Source organism: Sander lucioperca, chromosome 8 (genome assembly GCF_008315115.2).
Source record: "Sander lucioperca isolate FBNREF2018 chromosome 8, SLUC_FBN_1.2, whole genome shotgun sequence".
Classification (NCBI taxonomy): domain Eukaryota; kingdom Metazoa; phylum Chordata; class Actinopteri; order Perciformes; family Percidae; genus Sander; species Sander lucioperca.
The window spans coordinates 25,334,998-25,355,277 of NC_050180.1; the positions used below are offsets into that span (position 1 = coordinate 25,334,998).

General features: G+C 39.7%; 1 protein-coding gene across 2 annotated transcripts in view; it reads left to right on the forward strand.

Moving 5' to 3' along the window:
• The window catches only part of LOC116050203 (receptor tyrosine-protein kinase erbB-4-like), a 406,202-nt gene that overhangs the window by 326,506 nt on the left and 59,416 nt on the right, over positions 1-20,280 (forward strand). Inside the window, exons 17-20 of one of the 2 annotated variants that reach the window (XM_031300194.2) lie at positions 1,628-1,760; positions 4,142-4,264; positions 6,447-6,545; positions 11,115-11,300. In XM_031300194.2, the coding sequence (XP_031156054.1) occupies positions 1,628-1,760; positions 4,142-4,264; positions 6,447-6,545; positions 11,115-11,300 (541 nt within the window). The remainder of the gene's footprint in view (positions 1-1,627; positions 1,761-4,141; positions 4,265-6,446; positions 6,546-11,114; positions 11,301-20,280) is intronic. The other variant, XM_031300196.2, reaches the window with a different exon arrangement.

Genomic DNA, 20,280 nt, shown 5'->3' on the forward strand with positions numbered 1-20,280 from the left:
GGTGAACAGATCAGCCCTTATCAGGTCTCTGATAGCTGTGGCTAGGATACAGCAGTAGACGCCCAGCTAACCCCAGGCTTAGCTGCTTGCTCTGAGGTGTCACAAATCTTGTAAATCTCTTAACGGTTTGAGGTATTGGTTTTTGAGCAGGACTAAAAGTGGCTTATCAGAAATACATGATTACACTAAGCCTTCAAAGGCCATCGTTCCACCTGGCATCTTGTGTAGAGGTTGTGTGTATATCTGATTAGGCTGGATTAATCACTTCCTGTCACTTACTCATGTAATATTTAGTCGGATATTAGTAATACCTCATCTAACATGTTCCCATTTAGAAGCATCGTTCCCATTTCACAATTCAAAAATGATAACATCAGCCTGTTGTCTGATATCACTGTGTTCCCTGATTGGCTCCTTGTGCATGCATGCAGTTTTAGATTTGAATGGTTGTAATGGTGGAGAAACATTGCATTTAATGTGGTCTAATGCATCGCTAACCATGTGAAAGGCTGGCTTGCTCGGTGACCTTTAGAACTGTATGTCTTGAGTACATTATATTATACATGGGTTTCACCTGATCACTCAGGGGACCAGTTAGTCCAGTCTATTGGAAAGACATGTACTGTATATGAAGCGTGTGGATTGCAATATGCGACAACCTTTGTTGTTGACTAATAAGTTATTATTGAAGAGTGCAAGAAACGTTGTATAATTATTTATTTTTTCGGTTATATTTGTTAAATATGAAGCTACAACCAGAAGACGCTTACACTTGCCTAGCAGCAGCACTACCTCTAAACCTGACTATTTACCACTACATATCATGTTTGTTCAACTGGTACAAAAATGTCTTGACCAAGTGTAGTGACTTCCTGAAGTCTCTTGTTGTCGCCATGAACTGGATGATTTTACATTTCTGTGTATATTCAGATGAAACAAAAGAGATACTTTGTAAGCTTTAGGTGGGCTGTTGAACTGGTTACCCCATGCTGGCTCTAGCTTCATATGTAGTGGACAGATATGAGAGTGGTATTGATCTTCTCATCTAAAGCTCTGCAAGAAAGCAAAGAAGTGTATTTTGATTTTGATGATCAATATTTTTACAAACTATGTAATGGTGTATGTATCTAAATGACCTCAAACTAATGAAAAGCTTATTTTTTTACAGCTTTTTACTGTTAGTTATCAATACTGACATACAATAACATTTTATGGGGCATACCCCCCCCCCCAAAAAAAAAAAAAAAAAGGGGGGGAGGGGGGTATACCGGAAAGCTACTCCTTCCGCTCATTTCTGCAGCAACAGTTTGGGGAGCTTATCAGGAAAATTATTGAGAGGCTTTATTTCAAATGACAGCGTCACTGTGGTGCTGAGAATTCACTTTGATGGTTATTTCCATGTTTTCGATCTCTGCCTCGATTTTAATGAGAGGGCATGGAGGGATATTTGTTATCAGATGAAGCTTAGTGGAAAAAGCAGACAAAAACTGAAGGTGAACGGGTTTCACATGGCAGTCATCATCTCTCTCCTCCCGGAGATAATGTTTCATGCTTTCTCATTGCCTGAATGCTCTTCTGTCTTCATTCATCTACTCATTTCTCTCCTTCTTCTCCCCCTCCACTTTAGAACCCCTCTGATCGCAGCAGGGGTGATCGGCGGCCTCTTCTTGGTGGTGATCATGGTGCTGAGCGTAGCTGTGTCTGTGCGCCGGAAAAACATTAAGAAGAAGAGAGCCCTTCGTCGCTTCCTGGAGACAGAGGTGAGCAGGGCGCGTGTGTGTGTGTGTGTGTGTGTGTGTGTGTGTGTGTGTGTGTAGCAGTGGGAGTGGGTGTGCATTCATTGCACATACTGTAAAAAATAAGAGAACGAGAGAGAAAAGAGAATGACACTTCACGTCTCCAGGGTTTTCATACTGCGGATGTGGAGAAAGTGTCAGAAATTCAGAGCCTCAGGTGTTGACTTTTACTTGAGAGGACACTTCTGTTCAGATGAAGTAAGGGACCATACCATTAGAAGAGGAGAAAGCACTTCCTTTGCGTTAGAACAAAAAGAGCACATCATCTAATGCACTTGTGTGTCCATAGTGAGAATAAGGTCTGATTTTGCCGCTTTCTTTTTCTCTCTTCAGAGCACATGAGTAGGCCTATCAGTGAAGTTTCTTCGCCGATCTTCTATCTTCTCCTATAATGACAAAATAGCACTGATATGGCTTATCATCATACTTACACTTCCCTCACCTATGGCAGGCACCTTTTACATCACATTATAAAGCTAATATAGACTATGTTAAAAACAGCACAAGGAAGAAGCCTTTCTTAAGCTGTCTTTCTTAATGCAAAAGTCAAAATTGCTGCAAACAATGTTAAATGTTAGTTTCCAAAACTGGTGCATTTTAATTCAAAAGGAAGTATTTAATAACAAAACATTAAGAAACTACCCTTTTACAGAGAGATCCGTGGATCTTGGCAGAAATACTGCAGTGGTATTGCACTTTTAAACCCACACAATAATGCTGTAGTGTATGTAAAGAATTACTTCTATCTTCTATCACTTTTAACCAATTCTACGATGCCTAAACCATCTAAATCACTTTTCACAATCCATCATGATTAATTTATGCTATTAATGCATTGATGTTTTGTTATCCTTCTGTTGCCAGTAAAGTGGTACAATTAACATAGCAAGTAAATAGTTGTAGTGTGTGACTACACACAGTTGGTTTCAGCACCACCTTGTAGAGGGAGAAGGTGGACAGCTCCAATGTGTTGCAGCCGCAACAATAATACAGCAACACTAATGCTGGACAGCTCTATGCACAGTGGACTAGCATGCAGCAGTGTGTGTGTGTGTGTGTGTGTGTGTGTGTGTGTGTGTGTGTGTGTGTGTGTGTGTGTGTGTGTGTGTGTGTGTGTGTGTGTGTGTGTGTGTGTGTGTGTGTGTGGATGGGTCATTTTTAAGACATCTGTATTGTCTTATGTGTGCATGTGTTTTTGTGTGTTCCAGCCTGCAAAAGCTGATTTGTTATTCCATTTAAATGAAGAATGGCTTTTGTTTTTAATCAAATGGTAACCATGAGCCAGAGGCACAGAAGCTGCCGACCACAGCCAGGCTGATTTACACTTGCGCTCTGTTTTCCTCTCTCTGCCCGCCCTCCCTCTCTAATCTTCCACTCTTTTTCTAATTCTCCTTATATCGCTCCCTCTCTTATGCTTTTGCTCCCTCTGACTAATTCAGCCGCTTGCTTCTCCATCGCTGTCTTGTTGGTGTTTCTGCCACAGTTTCTCTCCCACTCCACATCCTCCCTCCCTCCCTCCCCTCATGTAATTTTTCTTCCTCTCTTGCTGTTAAATCTGTTCATTCCTCCACTTGAGGAGTAATGAGACAACAAAAGTGTCAACTCCTTTTCAGGCTCCGCAATTATCCACCTCCCCCACCTCTATCTGCCGCTCTTGGTCCACCTATCTCCATCCCCCTCTTCTGTTCACATATTAAATCTCTCACTTGTGATATTGAAATGGTAATGGCACTCCAGGGTTTGGAAGTGTTGGAAAAATGTCATTGTAACCTTACTGTCACATGAAGTACTGAGCAATTACTTTTTGGGTATTTTGCCGCAGAATGCATGATAAGATTAACAGGTTTCAAAGCATTTACAACTTTGATTAGATAGAGTAAATATTGCGTACAAATTGTACTATTTTAAGAAATTATTTTTAGAAAAACTTCAATTTCGAGTAACTCCATGGTAATTGTTTTTATGATAAGAGCTGAGTTTTACAGTATTACCTTCTGGAAATTAGGTCACAGTTTTTAGAAACAGCCTTTTTTGTCATCAATTCAAAGAACAGTCTTGTAAGTATTGAATATTAGCAATAGTAAAAATAAAACTAAAACTTTTTTACCGATTAGAGGCACGTTAGGTGGCACCATCTCCTGAAAAGGGGTTATTAAATATGCAATATCAGTTATTTCAACCATTTCGTAGTATTTTCCCATGATGAACCATGACTTGTTGGTCAAAAGGAGGGGGGCTGTGAAAAAAAAATGTATTCATCTCATTGCAGGGAGCTTGTGTTATACATGCTTGGGTTACAGTACAAAATGATTGAATGACTTCTGTGTTACTGGATGTGTTTTTAGCTGGTGGAACCTTTAACACCCAGTGGAACAGCACCCAACCAAGCCCAGCTTCGCATCCTGAAAGAGACAGAACTCAAAAGGGTCAAGATCCTCGGCTCTGGGGCCTTTGGTACTGTTTATAAGGTAAAATACACACAAAAATAATAGTAACTGTTTGCATGCGTTTCACTTGTTGCTTGGACAAATGAACAGTGTTGTGCATGAACATGCTTGAACATGCTCATGTTTTTCTTAAGGTCTTAAGGTATCCGTTTTGCAACTAATGAATGTGAACACACACACATTGTGTTTTAACCTCTACTAGGTTCATTTTTGGGACTGTGAACTGAGTTTAAAATTCAAAATGATGAAATATTTTAATCTGTGTGAACTGAACTTCGAACTAGCTCGTGTGAAGTGTGAACTTGCACAACACTGCAAATAAATGAATGTTGAGATCATGATGTGAGATCTTAAAAAAGAGGATGACAAGAGAGATGAATTGCAGGATCATTAATGACAGGAAATGAGATGGAAGGCTGGAGGCAGGGGATGAAAAGAATAAGTAATAGCAGACACTGAGACCCCTGGGCTTACAGTGAAATAAGAGGTAGCTGAGGTCACCAGCAGTGTGATGATGGGTGGGAAGAGGTAAAGAAAGACACAGCTGAAATTAGAAAGAAAAGACTTACTCACTGAAATCATCATTGGTCATTTTGTAGATCCATCCATTGACATTATACTGTAGCACGTGTCTGGGTCAGAGGTATGTGACAAGGAGCGCAGATGTCCTTTTTCAAAGCAACATCTTGCATTTCCCTGGGGAATCTCCTGGCAACTCGTAGGCATGTAAGAATATATTGTCCGTTCAGGGTCTCGTAGGTGAGCACTAGGACCCAGACAGTTTTCCCTGGTGGCCAGGAGGCATCAGAGATGCACCTAAATCCCCTCCTCTGAATCCTCTCAGGGTTGAGGAACAGTTGGTTGATGCTGAGATCCTCCCAGGCAGTCAGCAGGATAACCTAACTTCAGCAGCTGGATTGCATGATCTAATTTTTTCAGGCACAACTCAGAGGCCATGGCTCGTGCTGAGGGTTAGCATTCTGATTGAGTGTTTTGTTTTGCGGCTCACCTCACCTAATGTCTCAATATAACTTGGATTTTGGATATGAGTTGGATTTTCAAATAATTTATTTAAATAATTAAGTTCTTATTTGCACAGTGACATCCACATAGTCTGGAAATATAAGTATGGAAAAGTATCGAATTTTGAAATGGAAAATGTGTAGGAACCCTGTTACTAGCATATGCACAATGACGCACATGTAGGCACCCAAGCACGCAGGTGTGCTGCATGCAAGCCAGCAGGAAGACAAAGAACAGGTGAAACAAGATGCAGAGGAGAGTTATTTAACTAAACCTAAGCTTCCATTTACCTCAGAGATTGACCAGGTTTGGTACATAAAAGCAGGGCACTATGATGTCCCTTGGTTTCACACTATTTCAGAGTTGGAGGCAGTAACTTCAAATGTGGGGGTAGAAAGCTGCGAGCTGATGTAAATGATTCAGGTTTCAGAATATTATCAAAATTCTGCTTTGCAATTGTTTTGAGGAATGGGTATTTCGTTAGTAATAAAATGCATTTTGGAATGCACAAAATGGATTTAGGTGAGAAACACTGAATCTAACTGTTATATGATAACTTCACAGGATAGCTTTAACTGGTAAAGGACATAACATATCCTGAATGCAGTTAATTTAAGAAAAAAACAGCAATTAATTCTGCTGAATAATATTCATCTACACAAGTAAGTGCAAGTAGAAAGATTGAGTTTCAAAAGAAGGCATCACATTGAAATTAGAGCTGATGGTCTGGGATGATCAGGACCTCCTGTCATTGGGGATATGTAGTCACATCAGGGCATAACAAAGTTTGGACACAGTTGGAACATTTGGTTCAAGTTGAGAGGCTCTTGTTTTCTCTCCCTTAAATGCTTTGACCACTTTGGCAGCTGCTGAATCACTTTAATCCCACCTGAAATTAGATCCTTTAAAATGATTAAATAGTTTTTCCCAAGTCATTTTGAAGGACAAAATCAATTATACAGCATACAGAACATTCGCATACTCTGCCAGTGAGAATATGGAAGATGGTTATTAAGAACGCTGACAAAGCAGAATTCAAGGTGAAAATTCCTCCATGTATTAATTGAAATTACTCCTGTTCAAATTTCTGACATCTTTCTTTTGATGTTGGTAAGTAGTATTTTGTAACTTTGCATTCAGTGTAACGACTCATCATCTGTTTGTGTGTGTGTTTCTTTAGGGTATTTGGGTCCCAGAAGGTGAAACGGTGAAGATTCCTGTAGCCATTAAAATCCTAAATGAGGCCACGGGTCCCAAGGCTAACGTGGAGTTCATGGATGTGAGTATTTTGAAAACTTGAAAGTAAAACAGAAACAATAAATAACAGTTTCTTCTAGTTCTCCATCAGCTTTAGTTATATTTAGTTTTATTAAAGCATTTCAAGCTGTGTTTGGTTAGGTCAGTCCAGCAGATACAACATATTCCTATCCCTGATAGGTATGTGTTGCTACAGTGACACATAGTTAAGTGTTGGGATATGACCATCTTAAAAACAGTCACCAGAAGATTAAAACCACTTACTTACTTACTTTCTTACTTACTTATGTCAGCTCTGTTGGTGATATGAAGCTATTAAGAACTAAGTTTAAACCCCATAGACACCAGAATAGAAACCATCAGTGGCCCCTTGGACCCTAACATACACCCACATACACACCAGGCCACAGGCTCTCAGCCCAGTGCACAAGGCCCCATTTATAAAACATTCACAGCTCGGCTCATTTCAAATGGAAAAGTGGAGAGAAAAAAATCTAAATTATCACCCTATGATGATGCAATGCACATGAAATAACCTCCATCAACACACGGACACATGCAGACGCAGGCACACACACATTTAAAGCGACCCAATTGCACTCATGTTTTGCACTTCGTTTGACGGTCTAAGAGGGAGAGTTTTGTGTTAGCAATTCTATTTTTATCAGGACTACTTTGATGAATATCCTGCGTGTGTTTAATTTAATGCTTTATGCACTTTGAGGGCTTGTCTGACAGTCAAAGAAGCAGATATCAGCAATGAAAGAACATATAGGGAGACAAAAGAGTGTGATATGGGGCTTTACTATATATAGAGGGATAGAGATGTAAAACTCTAAATGTTGCATATTCATGTTCTAGCAAAAGAAAGAAACAATTTGATGAATGCATGTCTGTGTGTGTGTGTGTGTGTGTGTGTGTGTGTGTGTGTGTGTGTGTGTGTGTGTGTGTGTGTGTGTGTGTGCGTACCATGACACAAAGCCAGCTAATCTCCCCCAGCCCCCCGCTTCAACACTCACTCAGATGGGTTGTGTAAAAATGTGCATGCATAGCTAAGGATGCTTATTTACATTGCATGCTGGACTTGATTACAGTTGTGAGGAAAAGAGGAAAAATCACAAATTATTTTTTTTCCCCCAATAATCTTTTTCCCCCAATTATTGGAGAGAGATAAGCCAAACTTAATCTAATAATACAAATGTCAAGATTCAAACACACATACAGAGCACGTTACTTTTTCTCCCAGTATTTTCTCGTGATACCTCACTTCATATTCACCCTGTTCCACAGTATTCCTCTATTGACGGATTAGCAGCTGGGGGCTTAACGTCTGCTCCGGGGAGCATTAGTGGTAGTTACAGAGGGAAAGGAGAGTACCATTCATTTACTTTACCCATCCATATTTTCTCACCCGGACTGGGAATTCTGACTGGTGACCTTCTAGCTGCCGGGCACGCTCACTTGCCACTGACTGTTTGAAGAATGTCACCAAGGATTGATTGTCCTTTAGTCTGTGTGTGTGTGTGTGTGTGTGTGTGTGTGTGTGTGTGTGTGTTTGTTTCACCCACTACCTGTGGAGCCATTACAGGAGTGAAGCTTCTCCTTTTAAACAGCAACAAAATGCCAATACCGCCTCCCTGCTTTCAGTGCCTAACAAGGGTGCAGGGTGTCACTACCCAGCAATGTTGCCATGCATGTACAGTATGTGTATGTAATCCTAGTAGTGGCTACAGGCAAACAGGGCATGCTAGTATGCAATTCCTTTTGAAAGCCAAAATCCTCCTCAAGGCTTGTTTTTTTACTGAAGCAGGATAAACCCTTATGGTCTGTCCTTGGAAATTGCATTCAGTGATGTTGTTTCCCTTGTGTATGAATAAGAGTATCTCCTGTTCTTTTCATTAATGTTTTTGCTCAGTAATTATTCTATATGATTATCAAACATCACTTGAGTACAATAAATGCGTACAGCATATATATAAACTATGATAATAGACAGTATGTGTAAAGCACCTTTCGAAACAAAGTTACACAATGCTTTGCATAAAAAAGGTACATTAATATCCTTGAGATTGTTTTATTCTACTAATACAACATACACAATCATTTGAAAATAACCTCAAAGTTTGTTATGTGTATTGAATAAAGATGGATTTCAAGAGAACAAGGATCTACCTATTTAACAAATGTAATGATATTACTCAAGAAAATGAATTACATATCTCCAATGTAGGTTGGTTAGAGCAAGTAGGGTGAGTGCTTTTTGCCGTACAGCAATTTTCAGGTTTTTAGTTTTAATATAACTCTGAAGACATGTAAAACATTTTATTTCATTTTAAATTTAATAAAGCGTATTACTTGCACGAGAATGAAAAATCATGTTGTATTATGTTTAAATTTGGTTGTAATTTAGTTCAACAGGAAAATGAGAAATGACCAGTGGGGAGTGAAAACTTTCAGAAGGCAGTGTACAAAAAAACTCCAACACAAGCAAAGGCCTTTTGTGTTTTGTTTAATATCTACTTTTTCTCACTGGATGTTTATGCCTTAACAGTACTAATCCATACTCCTATATACCCACACACAAACAGCACAGACATACTCCGTACTTGATACATGTTTAATAAATTAACATAATTCCATTTACTATGGAATTATTTCCATAATTATTATTTCCGCCATACGTATGCTGATACGGATTCAGGCAAATCAAACTAAATGGAGATAGAAGGAGGTAGAATTTAAAAAAATAAGGGACGTGCACACGCATCTGCATTTGCAGAACAGCCAATAGGAATGTTCTCTCCTTCTGAAATGACCTGTGACTGGCCAAAGTCTCCGATCACGGGCTATATTTTCTAAAAGAGAAGTCTAGTTTTCTCTCAGAACATTTGACAATTGCTGAAATATTATTTTGAAAATACGGTAATTGCCCAATGACGCCAAAAAGAAACTGCCTACCACAGCTTTAAGTATAAATAAAAAGCAGTCAGTTTTGTAGTCAACAAGTCAAGAATTTGAATGTTTTTTATTTACCTACCTTTATTGTAGATTTGAGTCTGCAAAACTAACAGGCTATTGTATTTTAATGTGTGAAACTCTGAAAATGTACCATAGGATGTTATTGGGGTTATCCATTCATAGACCTGAGCTCAGAGATTTTAATCTATATAACGTGATCCTCTCATCATCCGCAAGAGTTAAAACATCTCAGGAAACACTACGTTAATAGGGTAACCCTAGAGTGGTCCAGATTTAGTTGAAAGGGATCGTGTCCATCATCCTTACTGTTCCGAATATACTGCCAGCACATGAGCAGGGATCTGATTATGCAAGCGTTGTGATACATGAGCCATATACTGTAAATCCTAGACCGTATTGTGGTAGTATCTCTCTGTCAGTGTTCAGTGGACCTCTACACACTGTATGTCTGTCTCTCTCCAACGCACACACAACCATTGCCACATACGTTGTCTATTCTTGCTGCACAGCTATCCATCTCATGATGAATCGTCACATTAACCCATAACCCCTGTAGTCACAGTGCTTTTTGGGTAGTTGCATACTTTAACAGAATAGATAAAGGTTTACATTTGTCTTTGGTAGTGTTTCTGTATCATTTGAATAAGCTGCATGTTTGTATGATGCTACAATCATATGTAATATTGCAAACTAATATAATGTTTGCTCTTGTTCTAAAAATGCCGCACATAAAGGTGATGAAACTTCAGGCAAGTTCAAAGCTCTATAAATAATGTACTGGAGCAGCTTCTTCTATGTACATATTTTCTATACAGTAGCATATTCTCTTAGCAACCCACTGGAAAGACACAACTTGTACTGCATGTTGTATTAAAGGACAGTGACAAATGATTTACATCAATGTCACCTACAGTAGGTGTATTAGCCACATGTTTTGTCTACTACAAAGCGTGCTGACAGTCTTGTGATGTAGTGAGTCACTTTGATGTCGAAGTTATGAATGGTCTACTGTTTCTGTGGAACCTTGCTGCTTGCTTCAAGATAAACTTCAGCCTTAAACAGAATAAGGGATCATATGGTCTTTGACAGTTCAGTCTACACTTGTAAACACGATACATTCTCTGCCAGTGGGTTAAGTCTTTGAACTTTTGTTCTGGCATTTGTCTTCTGACACTAACTGGAAGACTGTCTGTTTGGGCACATTATAACACATTATCTATATGGTACTTCTCTGCACATAGATCCATTTTCTTGTTCTAAATATGCAAACAGAAACACATTCTAGTTAGTTATTGACAAGTCATCAAGAAAGAAGCCTAAGGGTGTTGTGTAACAGGATCTTAAGGGTCCATGTACTTCTTTATCCAAATAATGAGTAGCACAGTGGTGCCTAGGTTTGGAATAGAATTTCAAAGTAAAACATTTACACAGCACTATCTAACATCACAATAATAACATGTGACCACAGTGATGTATTTTCTGTTTTGATAAAACAGTTGGCTGCTGCCTAAAGTGAACAATACTGAATCGGTTGACACATTATTTCAGACCGGTCAACCTCTACGCCCAACCCTTTTCCCCACATGCCTGAGTGTATATCTTTCTCATTCAGGAGGCCCTGATCATGGCGAGCATGGAGCACCCCCACCTGGTTCGCCTGCTGGGCGTCTGCCTGAGTCCCACCATCCAGCTGGTCACACAACTGATGCCTCATGGGTGCCTGCTCGACTATGTCCACGAGCACAAGGACAACATCGGATCCCAGCTGTTGCTCAATTGGTGTGTCCAGATTGCCAAGGTAAGAACGGAAAAGGTTGCTTTATTAGCTGTTTTACTTGCTGTACGATTGATTGGTTTGGTGATTGGCTGGTTGCTTGGTTGGATATTTGGCAGTCGTCGGAGCTGGTAGAAAAGTAGAGGGTTGTTTTTAGTATTGATAGACAATTATGTTACCTGAACAGTTTGTTCATCAGTGGATCATCTTCACTGATTTCTGCTTTGTTTGCTACTCTGGCTGTTGCACCAAATATCTGAATCAATCATACGTGAAGATTTGGACAGATGGAGAGCAATTGAACCCTTAGTGGATCTCTACTGCAGACTGTGGATCCACTGCTTTACATTTCATGGTTATATTATAACACTTTGCTGGTGTCACTTTTGACTGTTGTTCCATGACCATTTGTATTGATTCAACTACTGTGATGGCTGTGTTCATATAACACATCCTTTTCTCTCGGTTTCTAGAAGTTATTTCTCCCTACATCTAACTGATGTTGTACACGTACGATTATACTTTTAATTCCTAGCAGGAATTTTAATTTTTACTATAATTCCTCTCACTCTTATATTTGTGTTGGGTTTTCGCATGCTGCAATGCATCCTTTTGAAATCTTACTGTAAAAGTACTTGTGTTTGCTTTGGAATACATGTAAACACAAATCGACTAAACCACCCATATGCCCTTTTATAACATGTCTCAGCTAGAGGCCAAGTGAATTACTTCATTGCTTCCAGAGTGAAAAGTAGATCTCTGCGGATATTTGGTAAAGTGTCCGTGAGAGTCTGCTGGTGTGTGTAGAGAATTCAACAGCAGACAACGGCGCCCCTTGCCACCTTCTCTGGAGAACTTAAGTAAATAATTCAAAGCCCTGCTTGACTTTGGTAGGGGAAGTGTTGAGTGCAGGGAGCCTAGTGTTACAGGACCATGGTTGTAGGAGTGCATTATAATTTGTTCTAATCAATTTGTCAATATTAATAGGTGATAGATTCATTTTTTAATGATCTCCCTTTTTCACACAAATCACACAAAGTTAAATCAACATCTCTGCCGCAGTATAACAACCCTAACAACACAAGTATTATGAGCATACATATTCTTTATTCATTTATTTATTAATTATCAAAATGTATTCATAGCAGGGCTATTGCACGTTATGTACTGTATATAATCGTGATATAATTATAATTCTAAACATGCTGCATTTGACATGACACACACAGAGCAAAGTAATTGGTTAAAAAGCCAAAAGAAGCAGAATGAAAAGGACTTAGCAGTCGCTGCAGTCCCGGATTTAATATCTTAGACAAATATTTCTGTTGCCATTTCTGGCTAAATCAGAGGCATGCAGTACTCCAGTGAGCTTCCATGGAAAAATGTTAAACAATCAATTACACTACACAGTTAAGATCACACCACAAAAAGTGTTTTTGTTATACCACTGGTGATTAGAAAAAACACTAATTCTTGCCACACTGACAGATTTCCCATGCTGTGCAACACAAATATTTTCATGGTATGAAATTAATCACACAAATTACTTTGTGGAAAAAGTATGTAGATTGGCTATATACACATAAATAAATACATGCCCGCTGTGAACAGTTGTCAACATAGAGATGTATAATTTATAAAGAGTAGAGTAGATATGATGATGTATTATTTCCCACTGTTATTCTGTGTCTCAAGCGTGTATTGTTTAGTGTTTTCAATAATTGGCCACAGCTCCTGGGCCCTCATATAGCTGTCAGGGGCCATGGTTAATAAGGTGCCCACATATGGGTTCATGCAAACACAAAGTGTCCTAAACATTGCATTTTTCTAAATATTGCCAACAAGGTAAATTGGAACCACAATCAACATTCACGTGCTCATAATAGCTTATCCCAGACTTGAGTCAAACATCTTTCCTGATGATTATTTAATTATCGTTATCATGGATGTGTGCATCCAGTGCTGAGGGACTTACGGGGCTCTTAAGGCACTTGCAAGTGACAGGGCTCCCCTCTCTAGGCAACATCCCTGTGGCCCTCCCTCTCTGTCATGGCCGCCATCACTGCCATAGATTATTAATGGGGCGATCTGTCATGAGAGTCATACTAATGAGCAGATTCATTAGAGCTACTACGCATGCAGGGCTCTGATGCCACGGAATATTTTTCTTTTTTTGGGTCTGATTTTTCTTTTCCTGTTTTATCTTTCCATATCCCCCACTATAACCTACTATATCACTTTCTCCTCATTACGTCTGCTTGCTTTTTAAATTTCCCCCTCGTTCAACCACTCTGTGGTCTTCTTGTTCATACACTATAAAGTGTAGTGTTGCTACAATGGCAGATGTTTGACTTTGGAACCACTACTACAATACTAAAAATGATATATCAAAAATATGATTCCACTGCAATACCGTGGTAAGAAAAAAGAAAACGCCAAACAATTTGTTGTTCAGTTGATTTGGACAACTTCCTCAAGAAGCCTGATACTAAATTATCAACTACTTTAGAGGAAGTGAAATCTACATATACATGGTTATCTGTTAAATGTTGTAGAGATGTCTTAATATCACTTTTAATTTCTGATACAAATGTGAGTACTAAAATACCACAGCTTCTGCTGATACCCCGCTAACACAACAAAAGAGACAGAAAGAGGGGAGATGATATCATATAATGCGCCCATACCACTCTGGTAACAATACACTCATATGCTACTGGCTGTTTTGATTGATTTGATTTATTTATTAGCACATAAAAAATAATGATAAAAGTGATAATAACGAGTTAACACAAATTCATTTAAGCGGCATAAATTATTTTGACACGCGATTAACCCACGAGCGCTCTGTGATTTGGGGCTCTGGCCGCTCAGTAGTTTGGGAAACCAGGAAGCGATGCAGCAGAACGTTGTGGATGGCTAGCAGAAACAAACCTCTTAGAGCAGAAATTAATAAAGAAAATGATCTTTTGAATTGCAAGTTCAGTTTCAAAGCCCTTCCAGATGGTTCTCTCAACAAGACTAAAGTTATTTGCATATACTGTCGATGTGAATTGAGTTACCACCGTACGTTGAGTCTCAAAAACCAATTGCTGGCCAAGCACCTCCACCCCTATACAAGTGTAAAGTGGGACTCTACATTGTGTTAGTATTACCAGGTAATGTTACATTTAGATCAATATGCCCATCTGTTGTTGCTTGATGCACTTGATGGGAGTTTGCCACATTATGATTTTAGCATATTTTTTGAGCATACAGTACCTTTGAGGTTATTCTGGAGAATATTCTAGTATTTGTCATTGTTTTGTATTGTTGCTTTATAATTAACATTTGCATAAAGCAAGCATATATGTCCACTCGCATGTTGATAAGTGCATTAAACACTTAAAAATATCCCTGTTAAAGTACATTTGGAACAGATAAACTTGTGATTAATCACGATTAAATATTTTACTCAATTGACAGCCCTAAAATTAACCTTAACTGATAACTTCAAATTTGAATTCAACTACTTAGTTTCAAAACAGTGAGTCATTATCCTGTGACAAAAGGGCGCACAGATAAGAAAAGTAATATGAACCTAGATAATATTACAAAAAACTAAGAACTACAAGAAAAGAACTAAGACTAAACCTTACTTACTGTATATGTCAGTTCTAAGAATATCTAAGAAGGTGTTTTTAGCTGTTTAAACAATGACAGGGACTGACATGGGCACTGTTGTTCTACAATATGGGTCCTAGTGCTTGTGGGTGGCTGTGGCTCAGGAGGTAGAGCGGTCATCTATCTAGCCCCTGCAGTCTACATGTCGAAGTGTCCTTGGGCAAGCTACTGAACCCCAAGTTGCTCCCGATGCTGCGCCATCGGTGTGTGAATGTGCTTTAATGTTTATCTGATGAGCAGATGGTATGGAATCCTCGGCCACCAGTGTATGAATGTGTGTGTTAATGGGGTGAATGATGCCTGTAGTGTGAAGCCCTTTGAGTGGTCGTTAAGACTTGAAAAGCACTATATAAATGCAGTCCATAAATTGACTGATGCAGGTTGTAATAAGATAATAATTTCCAGATAAATTTAGGCAAGCTTTTAATCCTATGGACGGCTTTATAAACAAATTCACATATTTGCATCCTATTGATGTCAAATAAATAGTAGATAGATAATAGATAAAGTTTTAATTTCACGAAAAATGGGGCAGATAGCTGCCTGAAGCTAGAAAAAGCAGCAACTCTAACATATTGTTTATGAAGAAGAAATTGGCTTGATTGACGTGAAACTGAAAGCAGATTATCAGTTTTAAAAAAAGAAGGCAATAAGACACTGTTTAGTTCAACAGAAAAGATTAATAATATTCAGAATCAGTTTCATCTTAAGTTTAACATGCTTAATGTGAAAACACTGGTTATAATGGTTATTGCAGTTATATTCTTAATTCTAGTATGAAAATTGGACTGTTGCTGTAAGGCACTGTAGTGACAGACGGCAAAAGATACAGAAGAAGAGAAATTATATCATAGGCTGCATTCCCACAGGTTGTACATAACAGTGATGGTTGCCATCGCGATTCATATTCTTGTTAAGTTTTTAGTGTGAACAACACCACGCATTCTGCCTTTGAAGGAGAACTTGGTGTTCCACTACCTGTGAGACTTTAAAAGATGACGTATCATAACCACATCAATAGAACACCCCCAGTTAAACAACCTCAGTTATACCTCAACAAATCACTCTGTACACAACCGAATTTACTAGCAAATCTCCTACCCCCCCTCTCCAACATTACTGCTTTGGATTTCCTCCAAGTCAGGTGTGTGTGTGTGTGTGTGTGTGTGTGTGTGTGTGTGTGTGTGTGAGTGTGAGTGTGTGTGTGTGTGTGTCTGCCTGTGTGTGAGGGCCCCACAGTGTGTATCACAGGGTCATTTCTCTGTGTAAACCAGACTAGGCAAACATGCCTCTCTCCAACTCATTACATACATCCCCAGGGTTCTGATGAAAACTCAGTTCACTCCTCTCAGTTCATTCCCATTCTACTCTGTCTCCTCTCCCTCTCCCGTCTCTGATGTATTATATTTTTCAGTATGTGATTCTCTTATTTTTGTTTCTCTCAGTCTCTCTCTGAACATTAATGTAAGAAGGATATACTTTTGGTTCCCAGAGATGCTCATTTTAGTACTCTATCTTTTGTTAGGACAAATATTTTGCCATCACTATACTCATGTCAGTAATAAGGCATGACTCAACGTATGTGGACTGCTGCGATAAGCCACCCACTGGCCGAATATTGAATTTTTCACTTGTTTTTTCACTTTTGAGAACTCACTTCGTATGACCAACCTCTACCAGTGCTACTTGTTTATGCTGAAAAAAGTTTGCCAAAGACTTATATTGTGCTGTAAGGCAGGCAGACCTGTTGAGTCTTGTTTGGATATATTCAGGGAATATACTTACTGTTTTGTATCTAAATGGGACATTGTTCGTGTTTTGCTGACATATCCGGCCAAGAGTAAAATATTCAACATGTACAAACTTCCAGATTAACATTTCCACTGGGACACAATTTTTCGAGGGCACCAGCTAGCTCAGGGCAACTAAGGTCTGCCTTTAAATGTGATTACCTTGACAAATTCAAATTACAGCAAGTTTTTTTGCCAATCAAGGAATGGTGATTTAGGACACATTTCCCCTGGTGCAGGAACAAGGAATGTCTTCATTTCAAAATAAAACAATGTTGAAATTCTTGTCACATAAATTGCATTAGGTTATTTTCTGTACAAAACTGCTTTGTGTTAAGATGAATGTGTTAAACAGGAAAGTAAGTGAAACCATCAAGTTGTTCAAGTGATTACTATCCCATGTCTATTGAACCCCCCAAAACATATTTGTCTGTTTTGATGCAGAACACCCATGTTGGTGTGACTACCAACCAACTTTTACTTACAAGACTGTCCTTTTTTTTGTAGACATAGTAGGCTATTGCCATATTTCAACATTTTTCTGCATGAGTGTGGCCTACCAATAGCTCAAGCCTGTCCTAAAGTGATTGTAGCTAAAGCTAATTAGCAGCAGGATGCCTCCCTTCTCCATGGAGGACTACTACAAACTCCTTCAGAAGATTGTTATTCTGGAAACCAAAATCCAACGGTTAGAAGTAAACCTGGAAGTGAACGGATCATGTGGGAATGACACCACTTTACCATTGACCCAAAACAATGGACAGAAGCATGCCAACACACGGCTAACTAGCACCAGCAAGACTACGGACAAACAGGAGGGCTGTGGAATAAGTAACAAATCAACAAGTGGTAGTCCTCCCTGGAACTCTTTTGGTGCAAAGCCTAAGAGTAAATCCTTTTCCTGGAAAGGACGACTAACGGGCAGGGCACAGCGCCCTGAAATTTGTGATATGAACGGCTGGCCTGCATTACCATCCAGGCAGAGCGCCTCTTCTACCCCTGTACTCAGTAGGACACAGCCGTGGACAGCTGCAAAAGGGAGAATTAGCAACAAAATGCCTCCCCAACAACTGAGTGTGCAACTGGATAACAGATTTGCTCCTCTGCTGCAGGACCCTGGACATGACCTGGATTGCGTCTCATCGTCACACAGCAGGGTAAGGACTGAGAGCAATTCAAAAAGTAAAAATCTGCAGGGAAAGCTAACGACTGGGCACCAAACTCTGATTGTGGGTGACTCTGCTGTAAAAAACATAAAAAGCAGTAAAAACACCAAAATTCTCTGTTTTCCCAAAGACATGGTGTCTGACTTAGCCCAAAGAATCCCGGATATCATGGCAGCACACCCAACTGTGAAAAACATTATACTGCATATAGGGTCACATGATGTCGTAAAGCAACAGTCTGAACTGCTGAATCGTGACTTCATGATTCTGCTGAACACAGTCAGCTCCCTAAACGCGAAGGTGTTTATCAGTGGCCCTATACCACCAGTCAGAATAGGAGCTGAGAGATTCAGCAGACTGTTGGCACTGAACAAATGGCTTTCAACTGCATGTACCGTCCACTCTTTGCGGTTCATTGACAATTTTAAAATTTTTTGGGACCGCAGACATCTCTTTAAAGCAGATGGACTTTTCCTTAACAAACCAGGAGTAAAGCTGTTCACCTCTAGCCTACTTTACTTTCTGCACCACACATCTGCTCCCTCAGCCAAGGACACAGGACAAGATAAATCAACACAAACAAAACAAGAGGAAGACACAACAAAGTGCGGCAGTGATCCACCACAGCCCCCACCTGAGCAAAGATTTGACGATGGAGGACCTCAGAGCGGAGACGAGAAATCTCAACCCCCTTCACCCGTCCAACACTCCTCAAACCCCCTTATCAACACCGATGATCCATCGCTCTCCCCATTCACCCTTTCCCCTGTTTCCCCCTGCCACATGTTGGGGTTCACTGACCGGATGGAGCAGCTGGTAGATGCTGGAACCAAGTTTACCCCACTACCTTCTCCCATCACTCGCCCCCAGCATCAAACTGACCCTGTTTGGACTCAACCACTGAAAGTAAAACGCCAGGCACCTCTGCCCCCTCACGGACGGCAGCAAACTCCTTCTCCCCAGACTGATAAGTATGCTTGTGTACAGAATGAAACAAGCTTTAACTGATATGTGCTGGGCCCAGGCTGCATGCCTAGTGGCACTCATGACTCTTTCCAGGACAAGCCTGGGCCCTGTGTATTCAATTCTTCGTCAATCTATGTTGTGATAGGTAATAGAAAAAGAATGGTGAATCCGCTAAGTAAGAAAAAGAAGCACTTAACTGCCAACTTAGCAAATTTAGCATCCATTCCTCGTCAGCCACAGCCTGTCCCAAAGAACGAGACAGATAATTATTTTAACACACTAACATTAGCCTTACTAAACGTCAGGTCTTTGGCGGGTAAATAATTTTTAATCAATGATTTTATTATTAAACACAATCTTGAATTTATGTTTTTAACTGAAACCTGGTTAGACCATAATAACAGTGCTGCTGTTCTCATTGAGTCAGCTCCCCCTAACTTCAGTTTTATGAGTGAGAATAGAGCGAATAAGAAAGGAGGTGGAGTCGCCATTTTGTTTAATGACTCGTTCCAATGTACTCAAATAGCTTATGGAAACTTTGCTTCTTTTGAATATGTGGCTCTTCAGCTAAGGTCCCCCTCTCGACCTATATTTCTAATTATCTACAGGCCACCTAAATACTGTGCATCCTTCTTTGACGACTTTAGTGGACTGCTGTCTTTAATCTGTATTAACTTTGACTGTGTAGTTATTGCTGGTGATTTCAACATTCATGTTGACAACCCCCAGGATAGAGGGACAAAAGAACTGTGTTGTATTTTTGAGAACTATGGACTGACTCAGCATGTGACGGAGCCCACACACAACAAGGGGCACACTCTGGACTTGATTATCTCGAAGGGTTTGAACATTTCCAAGGTTGTGGTGACTGATGCTGCTCTCTCTGATCATTCCTGTGTTTTCTTTAATGGCACTATCTCTGTGCACAAAAGTGTCCAAACAAAGTTAATAAGAAAACGGTATATCACTGACAACACCAGTGAAACATTCATTCAGCTTTTCTCGTCCACACCCACCCTCTCAGGGGTCTCAGTCACTGAGCTTGTAGACAATTTCAATTGTAAAATTACAAATGTTATTGATGCCATTGCTCCCATTAAGGTAAAAACTGTCTCTGATAAGAAAAGATCTCCATGGAGAAATGCCATACTGGTAAGAACAGAAAAAAGAGAGTGTCGAAAAGCAGAACGCAGGTGGCGAAAAACTAATCTCCAGGTCCACTACAACACCGATAAAGAGAAACTTCGCACTTATAATTTGGAACTGAGGAATGCAAGGCGGTCCTTCTTCTCGGACATTATTGCCAAAAACAATAATAATTCACGTGCTTTGTTTGCTACTGTCGATAGGTTAACAAACCCTCCAGTACCAGTAGCATCGAAACTTTTATCCACAAAGGCCTGCAATGATTTTGCCACC